Source organism: Lonchura striata, chromosome Z (assembly GCF_050655825.1).
Source record: "Lonchura striata isolate lonStrDom1 chromosome Z, ASM5065582v1, whole genome shotgun sequence".
In the NCBI taxonomy this organism is placed as follows: domain Eukaryota; kingdom Metazoa; phylum Chordata; class Aves; order Passeriformes; family Estrildidae; genus Lonchura; species Lonchura striata.
The window spans coordinates 46,934,299-46,946,914 of record NC_140740.1 but is presented as its reverse complement, the minus strand read 5'-3'; the positions used below and the strand labels follow the sequence as shown (position 1 = coordinate 46,946,914).

Below are 12,616 nucleotides of genomic sequence, written 5' to 3'. Positions count from 1 at the left end.
AAGCCGATGGGCACAATATCACTACAGACAACTGGTGCAGAGAGGATAGTCTTGGGGAACACAGAAAGGGGATCTGTGCATGAGGACTTTCCTGGTCCTTTCTGAGGAAATTGAAACTTCCTTGGCAAAAGGTCCTGGTCCCAAACATCCAGTTTATATCTCCCCAGAAAATCCTTTGCCCTGCCCATTTTTGGGACACTGATACCATATGCTCAGCACAGGTCAGACCCTGCCTGTGACTGTCCCCAGACTTCATGGCACTACCTGAGACCTCCAGGCTCCAGGCTGTGGGGACTGAAACTCACCCTGTTGCACCCTTTCTCCCCAGACACTTACATGACAGAGATGTTGAAGGAGTTGGGGATGTAGGTAGGAGTGGGCAGGTGCCAGCTGCAGTAGAAACCCTTCGGGTAGTTGTTGGATCGGCACATCAGCACTGGCTCCTTCGGGGGGGCTGCCAGGGAAAGAGAAAGGGTAATTACCTGCTGGAGTGCGCTCCCCACCAAGTTCTGAGCAAAGGGACAACCCTCCACTCCCAGCTGCTGCCAGACTGGGAGGGGAGAATTTGCAAGGGGAGCCTATCCTGTGTTTATCAGATGCTGGAAAGATCTGGGGGTCTTTGTCCCATGCCTTCTGCTGAGGTCCTCCATGACACCTAGGTTTGGGCTGGGCTGTGCAAAACCCACCTTCTCCTTGGGCAGCTCACTGCTTCTAATGAGGAATGGAGTGATAGAGATGGTTTGCAGGTACCAGGGGAAATTGTCTTCAAGGCTGTGACAGAGATGTTGCTGATGAGGAGGAGGTGCTGTTCTCTTGACCCCATCAATCTACACTACTCACAGCTTTCTCTGCCATCCCTGGGGAGTGATAAAATTATTGAGGGATGATCCTCCAAATGATCAGAGGTCACCAAAGGGAGGAGAAAGGACCACTGGCAAGAGGAGAAGGAACAATGTGAAACCAGTGGACAAAATCCATCTCTGCAAGAGGACTAACTGTGTTAATGATTTTGGCATGGGAAAGAGCATCCCTGAATCTGCTGCACTGCCTCCAAAGAGGCAACAGAAGACAGGATGAGAGCACCCAGTAGGAGCAGCCTTCCTCTGGCCTCATCAGTTGATCCTAGAGGTTAGAGGCACAAGAGGATTTTAACCCAGCAGTGTTCACACTGTACTTGGTTTTCCTGGATGCACATGCAATGCACTCTCCTTTTTGCAGGAGCAGAGCAAGGGCTTCAGGAAAACTCTGCAAAAAGCTGAGGGATGGTGCATGCAAAGAATGAGATTTGATACCTTTGGGCTGATGAATTTTACCCTTGGTGTTAAAAATCATACCTGATCTGACACTGAAATCAACTCTTCTTGGTACCCAGGAACTTGCACTGACTGTACCGCCTGGCACAGTGCCTTGCCACAGAATACACCCTCTGGGCTAGATGTGCACCAGGATTCCCCTTGGAAAGGCTGTCTGATCTTGTGGTGTTCCCTCTTTCCCCTTCTTTGTTAGCCGTCATCCCCATATATCCACTGCAAATATCCCAGGACATGCTCTTCTCTCCGAGCAGGCGGCTTGAAGCAAACTGAGCAGACCTGGCAGCCTCAGAGCCGCTTCAGCCCCACAGCCCGTCTGTCACTGGCATGACACACGCGGGGGCACAGCCTTCTCGGGAATGAGCTCCAGCTGCGACTGGAGTCTCAGTCTAGCACGATCTGCAGAGGGGAAACTGAGGCACAGGCTTTGCGCACCCCCGGCACCGCTGGGGCAGGACTTAGAGGGCGCAAGCAATTGATAAGGGAGCCAAGTGCAGCAGGGCCAGGGAGCAGGGAGAGCAAGGAGGAACGGGAGAGGGAATGGAGGGGGCCAGCGGGAGGGAAGGCTATGCCGCTCCGCTCTGAGTGTTCCTCCTAATGGCCATTTCAGCCTTCAGCCGACAGACGAAGGCCAGAGCCTGGTTAATGAGCCTCCCGGTTAAATTATTCAAGCAGACCCTCCACATCAAAACAGAATGGCTAATCGCAAAGCCAGAGACAAGAGCCTCATCCCTGCTACAGACCCATCCTCTTCCTCCTCCCCGCAGGCTCCTTAACTCCTTCCCTGCCTCCCCTGGGCGTGCGGGACCAAGGGCAGCATTACTGTTTGCAGGATGCAGTGGGGGGGTTGGGGGGTCGGAAGATGTCCCGGAGGGGCTGAAGGGGTTTGGGGACAGTCTCTGGGTGCCCGGTGACCGCGTGGTGGCACTGTGGGCTAGCAGCACCTGCCCGGCACCCGGCAAACCGGGATGGGCTGGGAATGTTGCCTGGGGATGCTGGGGACACTGGGGATGCCACCGTAGGCGACTCGCACACTTGCTGCTTGTGCTCAGCTGTTCCGCCCGTAACCGGGAGTCGCCGGGAAGCCGGGCTGAAGCAGGCGGGGCTTTTTCGAGCATTCCTGGAGTCCTGCAGGGTCCAGCCCTACCAGCACAGCCCAAGATGCTGCACTGCTATGCGCCACAATTAGTCCATCTGAGGGATAATTTATGTCTGTTGTCTCCAGTATCACGCCGGATCCGGCTCTTTGTGATCTGTGCTAATTCCTCCGCTGAGGAGGCTGGGGCAGGCTCACTCCTCCAGGTTCATTTTGCTGGGAGGCGGAGGGAGGGTTGCGCATTCTATTCCCTGCTTCGATCCCCACTCTGCAGCAGCCTTGGAAGATGCCCCATTTCCACAACATGCCGTGAAAATCCTGCCCTCTGCTTCGAGGCTAGTCCCCAACCTTTTGTGTCCAGCATGCTCCACCTCTTACCCTCTGGTTCTTTTACCAGATGTGGAAGGAGAGACTGGGGAAGGGAGACAAAATGATCCTCTCATGTCTGCTCTCCTGATGCAGAGTTCAAGCACAGATGCAGCTGAAGGGAAGCTTCTGTATGAAGCCTGTCTCACCCTTTGCCCTCTTTTTCTGGGCTGACACAAGCTGTCTCACACAGACACTCCTGCAACCTCCCTCACTGCAAAGAGCCATCAGTCCCAGAGCCACAGGTGTCCCAGGAGGGATTTGTCAGGCAGGTACCCCACTTCCCACCTTGGCAGGCAGAAAGTTCGTGGCAGAGTGTGAGTGAGGGCAGTGCAATGTGCCACAAGGAGCTGTGACCGTGACACCACATGGGTGACCGTGGCCACCACTGCCAGGCACCACAGAGTTTAGGGCTGCAAGACACTTCTCAGCTGCCTGGCTGCATCAGGAGGGCTCTCTCTGCCCACCCAGCCATGCTGTCTTCTCCAAAATGGTGACAGATTTTTCATCTCCCTATGGGAGACGATAGCCTGCAACCTTGCTCCTCTCCCCTTCTCTCCCAGGAAAGGCACTCGCTGGCACAGTTCATGCTGCCCATCAAAGGCTCTTAAAGACAGCAAATAAAATTGCAGGCTCCAATCGATCCAGCACGCTATAATGCTGTCTTTGGAGGTGGGCCAGCCCATCAGGCCAACAGAGAGAGCAAGAAAGGCAGTGGAGGAAAACAAAGCCATCAAGGGAACAGCATTAAAGGCTTTTTCTGCCCTGAGGTTTTAGGCAGTGCTGCTGGGTGTGGGGGTATCCTGCTCCAAACTTCTCCATTCTCCCTCAGATGATGTCCAGCTCTCAGCACCTGCCCCACACCACAAGCAGCCTGAACAACAGGTTGAGCTACTTGGGCTCTCCTCCCTGGGTTCCTGCACACAGCCTCCCTAATTCTGGCAAAATTTCCATCCATGTTGCTTCATGGAGCTGATGAACTCTGTAAAAGCAGAGCTCTTTTCCTTTTGCCCAAACAGTGCTTGCCCTGTCTCATCTGTCTATTAACCTCTTGCATGGCAGGGAGCCACTTCTCCCATGTGCTCTGCTGATGTCCTCTAAAAACCCAGCATGTTTAATGCCTGGCTGTGGCAGCTTCCCAGAGGCTTGGGTTGCAACCAGCATCACTACAAAAGCTCTGGGTGAGGTGAAGAAAGGCTCAGAGCTGAGCTCAGAGCTGAGAACATGCCATCTGGGCACATGGCTCACAAACTATGAGATGCTGCAGCAAAATCTGGGGTCTGCCACAGCAGTGAAAGCTGGTATCAGGGTCATCATCTCAGCAGATCCTTGAAAAGACCAGTGTCAGGGATGGAGCTGGCTTCCCCACCACAGAGTGCCCCATGCTTTGCATCCATTTAACTCTGAATCTCTAGAATTTTGAAAACAGCTGTCACTTGACCAGCTTCAGCACTTCTGCTCAGCTGGGGACAGCACCACAAGTGGCCCTGGGGGATGAAACAGCTCTGGATACACCAGCACACAAACAGATTTTTGTTTCCCTCCTCATCTCTAAAGCCCAGTTATCCTTGTACCCTCAGCTCCACTGTGCGGGGAAAAAGTGTGACCAATCCATTTTAGAAACCACTAAAATGTATCTAAAGAGTTTTTCCTAGCTCTGCTAGGTCATGAGATAATGGACATTAAAATCATGACATTTTTATATATAGAAAAGTTATTTTAGGTCACTTTTAGAGGTTTCTGAAATGGATCAGTTATAATTTTCCTCTCCTGCTGAGGGCTGAATGTACTAAAGATGCCTTGCTCCACAGGTGGAGGAATACAAAAAATAGCACCAATAAAAGTTTTAAGAGGCCTCTCAAACACTTCTGTAGGAGGTATTTTTTCTGGTGCACTCGGGGCACATTCAGGCGCTGGGCTGATGGGGGATAATGAGCCCATAGTGTGCTTTTGGGGTCACCTGCATAACTCATCATCTCAGCCTTGGGCCAGCAAAAACTCCAGGGTCCCTGACAGCAGCATGTGCTTGAACTAGAGGTATAGCTGTGACACAGCCTGCCTGCACAAGGGCAGAACCCCTGTGCTGTCCCACATGGGGGCACAACCCCACAACCAATGCTGTTCTGCTGTCAGAAGTCCTGCTCTTTGCACCCCAAGTGCCCACGGCAGGACCACATCATCACCCAGTGACTTTTTTCACACCACTGGTGGTAGATATGTACAAATACAAAAAAAAAGCCACCCAACTGACCAAAAGCAAAGCTGCAGAGGCTTGGACAGCACAACAGGAACCCACCTGGGCACAAGATACCATCACTGAGCATGTGGGCACAAGAGCAGCAGACCTTGCTAGTCCACACATGCATCTACACAGATGCTTTTGTTATGCACATGCTGGCTGCCAGCACAATGTATTATTTATCTAACACTGCTTTTCTAAAAGCTTGTTTGAGTACAGGAGGCTGGTAGGAAACAAGAAAGAAAACAATGACAAATAAATAATATTTCTACTGCCAGGTGTATCAGGGGGGCATCTGTCTGCCATGTGCTACCTGTGCTGGAGTGCAGCATGCCTATGTCTGGGGATGGTCCCTTCCACGGACCCAAATGTTTGGGTGCAACTGTATTTTGTTGCTGGAGAAAGGGAGGGAGGTGATTGAATTTGCTGTTTCTCCTTGACTATCTGTTCTTGGGTAAGTGTAAGGAGAGAAGGGGTGTGGAGGACAGCAGGTGATGCTCCCTATGTTCTAGAAATATCATGTTCATAACTACCACTTCTTCAAGAAGGATAAAGCAAGTGTTTGTTTTTTATTTGTTGCTTTTGTAGGCTTTTATTTGTTTTGCTTTTTGTAGCTGATGCAGCAAAATTCATTTGAGAGAGAATCAGAGAACCCAGAGGTGAAGGGGCACAGGATGAGATAGCTTTGTTTCTCACTGACCTCCTGGATGACCCGGGCAAGTGATGGAGACAGGGTTTATGTCTCTCCCTTTCAGTATAAGCCACCCCACGCTTAGCAAGTGGACATTTTCAGGGGGCATTAATTTCCCTTGAAATAAGACACTGAAGATATATCCCTCTGGAGTGTGAGGCAACCCAGCTGATCACCACAGCCGCCTACATTCAGTTAGCATCTAGCCTAGCCCTCAGACTCAACACTACAGCACCTCCCTGATAGCTCCCAAAATGGGTCAGGGGCACCTGCAGCCATAGCCAAAGACCCCTGACCCTGCTGCCACCTAAGAGACATCTCCCCAGCCTCAAAGAGCACGAATTTATTCCCTAAGAAGGTGCTGGAGAAAAAGGTGGACTCAGCAACAGATAAATTTCTAAAAGGCCTTATTTTACACTGATTGGGGCTCATAAACCAAGGTATGGATTTTCTCATTTCCCTTGCAGAAAATTCAGTGAGCATGGCAAGAGGCAATGTTGTAAATTTTTGGAAGAGAGAGGAGAGGGAGAGGGAGAGGGAGAGGGAGAGGGAGAGGGAGAGGGAGAGGGAGAGGGAGAGGATCCCACTTTGAGCCAAAGTGGCAGGGCAAGCTCCCAGTGTGATCACAGGCTCACTGGAGATTGCTCCATGTGCAGTGCATGAGGCCACACTGTTTCCAGCACAGCAGAACTGCTCCTTAAACCTGACCATTCTCCAGACCCTAGAAAATGATCAAGCAAACCTCACCGTGTTGATCTGTGAGAGGAAGGAGCAAGAGCAGAGGGGCTCTGACAACCCTGATAAGGGGTGGGCTGGCTGTTTGGAATGGCAGCCTTTGCTGGAGGTGTTCCCCAAGGTGCAGGATGTTATGGGAAGGTGATTTAGGCAGGAGAAGCCATCTGGCATCCCAAACCCATGACAGACCCTCTTGTTGCCATTCCCTCGTGCAGTACTGATGCTTGGCAGCATTGCTGTCCCAGGAAAATGCCCATCCTCCTGAGCACACCAGCACTCCAAACACAGCTGTGCTCCTGGAGGTGACTTTATTACCATGGGACAGCATCCTAGGCTGGGTGCCTTAGGGAGTGCTGCATAGGAGGGATGCTGGACACCTCCACCCTTCACTTGGGACCACACCACAGCAGGAAGTCCCTTCTGACCCCCCAGTCCTCTACCAGAAACTGAAGAGCAGGTTTGCTCTGAAACTATCAAATATTGAACAAACGAACGCAAACCTGTTATCTGGGATAATTGTGAGTAAATAAAACATTTAACCAAACCAAATGCAGCTGTTTCCACTTGGAGCCGGCACAACAGCAGGGAAGCCAGCTCAGCTACTCTGCATCCTCGTTACAGCAGCTGATTATTGTTTTGTGTATAACAGTAGCACCGCCAGCCCTGGAGCGGGGCTGGGGCCGCAGTGCTCAGCGTGGTACCCCTGGGATGGGTACAGCGGCAAGGTGGGATGCGGCAGCACAGCAGCGCGCCGGGCAAGGGAAGTTCTCTGCTGTGCTGGGGTTTGCTCATCAGCCTAGGGAGTTCACGGCGAGGCCGGCTTTCCTCCCCCAACACCTCTGCGAGGGGATTTGCATGTAACATAAACCATTTCAGAGCCAGGTCACTGGTTCACACATAGCCCCGGGCAGTAATGACCAAACCTCGTTACCGGCTGCTCTGGGATTGACTGTGCCGGGCCCCTGTCCAGCTCCTGGAGACCTGGAGAGCGCTCTGGAGTGAAGGAGTGTGCAGCAAACGAGGGAAAAGTGCCGGCAAACGGGGCCTTTGCAGGCTCCGTGGATGGAGAACATATCCCTGCCTACAGCTCAGGGCTGGAGCATTCCAGGATGCCAGTCTGCCATGCCCAGACAGTAGGGGAGAGCAGGGGGCTCATGTGCTCTCAGTTTCTGCACATTCTCAGGGCTTTCCACAGCTGGGATTTGGAAAGGAGAGTTTCATGCCCCTGCAGCTCCCACCCACCCAGATGCTAGGACTCTCTCTTCTAAAATGGCTGGGAAAGATGAAGGGCATGAATTACATGGGATTTTCCAGTCCCTGCCAAAATACTTTCTTCTTCCAGTGGGCTATTCTCCTAGACATGGGATTGGATACGCTGTGACAAGGCAATGCAGGCACAAGATGTTTCCTTGTAACACATGACTTTCCCAGCAACTGCTCCACGCCCCAAGGAGTTTGTGGTGAGTGCATGTGGGAGCACATCACAGCCCTGATCTCTGGGGAGAAGTAGCTGACTTCCTTGGTTCTCCTCAGTAAAAGGTTTGACCAGAGCAGCCTGCAGACTCTGACAAATTGCTTTGGGAACTCAGCTGAAAAAGCCATAGAGAGGAAACATCCTTGTGTGCTGAGAGGGAATGCAGGGTAATCCCAAGGGTTCCTCAGGTATTGAGGACTCCTGCCTCCATGCCTGCACTGTATGCAGCAGAAAACTCAGCACTCCTTTCTTCCTCTTTTCCCAGCTCCAGGCAGAAATGCACAGCCTACACCATGCAAAGCCCCTGCGCCTTCCATCACCTTCTTTAGTGGGTCCAAGAAAACAATCCATCCTCTCTCCAGATGGAGAAGACAGGGAAAATAGCAGGTGTGATCAGACACAATTGGGACCATCAACAGCCGTGTATCCTTGGCAAAGCTGTCCCACCAGAACTCCTGGAAGTTGTATATTTATCCAGGGAGGAGCCTCTAGAGGGAAGCTATAAGCACTTTGTCATGTACTGAGCAATAAACTAGCCACGAATATTACCAGCTATCTCCTAGCAGGGGAGTGTGGACTCCCTTTAACAGGCAGTAGCTCTCCACAAATACCTCCTCTCTCTTCATCTCTCTTGGCATGCAATCTGGATATGTCCTCTGCTCTCCTCTTCCCCAGTGAGGGAGGTACCTGGTGGCAGAGAGGCCTCTCACCCCATAGGAAATGGAGAGGAAGAAGTAAGAGGTTTCTAACTCTCTCTGCAGCAGAGGAGAGTATTTTTGGGCTTCTCCTGTCTGGGCAGGAGGAGCTGATGGGAATGGTTACTAAGCAGACATACCCCCTACCCACTTCCTCCTCACAGCTGCACTGGCTTTTGCATGTGAAGTTCCTTTCTTTCAGCCATCCTCTCCTTTCATCCACATGTTCTGCTAGGAATATGTCGCAGTCTGTTCTTCCATCCCCTCACAAGACAGACCCCATGGTGCCCTTGAGCCTGTACTGACTGCACTACTTTGGATTCAGTCAGGACAGGGGGCTTAAAAATGGGTATGCGTATCACATGGTGCACCAGCTGTGGGCACAGGCAGAGGAGCCATTTGCTCATCCTGTGTTTGGCCATCCTGATTGCATTTGGGTTTGCTCATGCAAACTCAGCATCCCCTGGTCAGCAGCTCACATCCTTGGGGCTGCCTTTCTGTTCCATGTGATCTGGTGAGATGCTGCTCTGCTCCTGGGGCTGATCCGCAGCCTGTGCCTATGTCTCAGCTGCTGGGATCCTGCTGTGAGTGTGTGAGAGCCCTGTCCCCTGCAGTGCTGGTGGCTCTGCCCAGCTTCATATCATTGTTTCAGTCCTGCTGGGAAACCAGCTGCAGGCTCCTTGCAAAAACAGCTGGGCTGGGGCCAAAGGAGATGCTGGAGGTGGGTGTAAATAACTGACCCAGGACCAGAAGGAGCTTCTCCCCATGCTGTTCCCTTCCTGGATATGTGAGAGTCCTCCCAGCAGCAGTCAGCCTCCTTTGGTACATCCAGAGAAGCCACCTGACTCATGCCACCTGTGCTTCTGTATGATACACCCTGGAAAAATCACAGCACAGGGCCGTGGTGGGGATGGAGCTGAGATGGACACCACAGGGGGTGGCTCTGGTTTGTACTGCTATTCTGGCTGCTCAGGGATGATGATAGCCCAATAATGACATGCATTTGGGAAAATACCTAATTTATCATAGGAAATGAGGTCTCCACACCAGTCCTTAGCTGCTCACTCTCTGGCTTTGAGAAAATACCAGCCAGACATATCACTAACAGTAGAAGTGTTCCCAGTTCAAGCTGAAATCTTCTGTGCTGTTGGTACCTTGGGGTGGAGGCAGGAAGAGCATCAGTTTCTGTAACTCACCCAAAATGTATCCTTCAAGCAAATGAAAAACAAAAGGATGTGACATTCCTGGAGGTGTTGGGCTGCAATACCAGCTCAGCTAACAGCACTGCTCTCTTTACTAATGTCTGTTTTTTTATCCTCAGGCCTGAATCAGACCCTGGCCTCATTCTTTTCTTAAGGAAATGAGGTCCTTGGGATGATGTAAGACACATAGCTCTGGACTTCACTGCATTTGGAAGTAATAGCTGTGTCCTTAACTCAGCTGGCTTCAAGGGAGGTCCCATTATCCAGTCCATCTGTAAAGAAATTGAGCTTAAAAAAGGCCCTTTGCTTCATGAACGTGATGCTCATCTTCCTCACATCCTGGCTCGATGCTTAAATCCCCACACGAAGCAGGGCAAACCCCAGGGGATATTCATGGCATGTGTGGCTGGGGCAGCTTCACTCCAGCTTGGGGAGCCCTTCCCACCCATGTGTGAAAGCCTACCATTTGCAAAACAAAACGTGAGGCACAAACCAATTCAGTTACTCACAGAGACTGTTTCCACCTGCTCTAATCACCACCTTTGCAAGGTTGTTTTCATTTTGTTCCCTCCCTACTATCCCCAGCTCCACTCGGCAGCAAGCACCTCACTAAATTCCCCTAATCTCCCCTTTAGGTCATACGATATTTTTTAATTCTTTAATCAATTTTCCTCCGGACTCCCTGCAATTTATCAATGGTCGTTTAACAATGAAACCCCAGAAGCAAACACACTTTCTCTGTGAGTTTCAGCGCCGGATCAGTGGCAATAGCAGCATCCTTGCCAAGTCTGCCCAAACAGCGATAATCTGGATGCTCAGCACAGCCTCTCCTGCCTTGTGGAGGACAGCAGCCTGCCACACATCCTCTGATTTGCTTAAAACAAAGAAGAAATAAAAAGCACTTAAAGCACTTATTGTCATATAAAAATATTGCTATCAGTTTTTTAATTATTTACTGAGGAATGGTGGGAAACCCCAGCACACAGATCCCCCAGGGTGTGTAACCTTTCTGCACACTCCAAGCACCACAGCAGGGAAGGAGCCGTGCCCCAGAGGATCGCAAGTCTTTTTTGGTCAGGATGAGGGGGCCAGGATACTGGGATGGGAACCATGCACAGGTTGTTGGGGCACTGCTGCTATTTTAGGGAATACATCACAGTGTTCATGCAGCAGCACTGCCCAGCACAGTGGGAGATGCTTGGGAGAGACCTGTGGCAGAGGAGAGAGGAAGGCACTGTGCCCAGATACCCCACTGATGGTCTGGGAGAGATTTCTGGCTGTGTTGTGGTCTCTGCAAGGGGCTCAGCAATGGATCAAATAGTTTGGCAGGGAAGCCTAAGGCTGCTCTTTCTTCCCTTCCCTTTCTCACTCCCTCCAAGGTCAAACAGTCCTGGACTCTCGATAAAGTGTCGCAGGGGCTCCAGGGGATTTTAGGAGGCATTTGCTAGGATTTCAGCAGACCTGAAGCATGACTTCACAGGGACTGGGGGGGGGGGGAAATACCCTAGAGCTTTGGAAAGAAATGTTATTAGAGTCACTGAAGGATTTTGCTGTGCTCTCTGAAGCATTGCACAGAAAATTACAGGTGACGAGCAAGCCCTGTGGTTTGGACCTTGCCACCAGCATAAGGATGCTGTGGTGTCTGGGCTCACATGAGCCTCACTTCCTGATCATGAACCAGGAGCACAATGCAAATGCCTGCTGCAACAGGAACTTTCCTCTTGATGCACACAGATCCTTCTGAGATGAGGTGAGCAGCTGGGACAGGTTTGAGAGCCAGGGCTTGGCTGCAGATTAGAGCTGCAAGGATATGCTGGCAAAAAACCAGACAGGGCAGAGCAGTCTGGGTATACCCAATAGTTTGCCATCCTCTACTGGAGCAGAAAAAACAGCTCTGACTGGGTTACTGCCAATGCAGTTAGGTCTGTCCCATAGTGTATAAGTCATCAGCAGCATGGGAAAGAAGGCAACACACCTGGAATAAGTGGGGAAATACTGTGATACTGCCAAAGTTTTGACCCTGCAGTGGTGATATGAGGTTGAACCTGGCCAGGATGCAGTATGGGAAGATTTGGTGTTTGCCTGCCAGAGGGAGATGCTGGAGGCATAGCATTGGTACTGCCCCATGCCCAGAATGCTGTTCAGAGGCATTTCTGGAGAGCACATCCCACGGCAGCACCCATGGCTTTATGGCAGAGCAGCTCAAACCATGGCCCAGCATAGTGAAACTCAAATGACTTTTGAGGTCCTAACACACACATGCATCTCAGTTGCTTTCTGTCCTGATTTCTGCACTAATATGATATGGAAAGGCAAGAACTGGGCCAGGACCCACTGGGCAGATGCACTGTCTTTGTTTCACCCCCATGCTGATGCTTTACTTGGACACTTGAGGAAGTTTGTAGCTCAAAAGCAGCTGCCGCTAGGAGCCAAATGGGTTGCAAATGTATTGGCATGTGTTGTGTCATCTGCAGTTGTTAATAGGATCCATTTTCCAGGGAAGGGGAAAAGGAAGAAGAGGATGGGAATACTTAAATCAGCAAAACAAATATTCACCACCCCTTCTGAAGCACTACACCCAAGGCAATAGATTATTTATGGAAGTTTGGTCTGGAGCAATAACCTGTAAGGGCTTCTCACAACAATGCAGCTGGATTCAGATGTCAAACCAAAATCCTTAGCACTTAATACCTTCAAAGCCTGTACACAGAATGGATGCATTGCTGGTCCCAGTGGAGATATTGTGGGATTTGTCTCTCATTTCACCACCAGCCCTGCTAACATACTAATTCCTGCTGCCCTGGAACT

At 51.1% G+C, this 12,616-nt stretch overlaps 1 protein-coding gene across 6 annotated transcripts in view; it reads right to left on the bottom strand.

Annotated features, from left to right (window-relative positions):
• Positions 1-12,616, bottom strand: part of CNTFR (ciliary neurotrophic factor receptor) — a 199,484-nt gene that overhangs the window by 22,097 nt on the left and 164,771 nt on the right. For all 6 annotated transcript variants that reach the window (XM_077790348.2, XM_077790349.2, XM_085567087.1 and 3 more), the window contains one exon: positions 337-454. In XM_077790348.2, the coding sequence (XP_077646474.1) occupies positions 337-454 (118 nt within the window). The remainder of the gene's footprint in view (positions 1-336; positions 455-12,616) is intronic.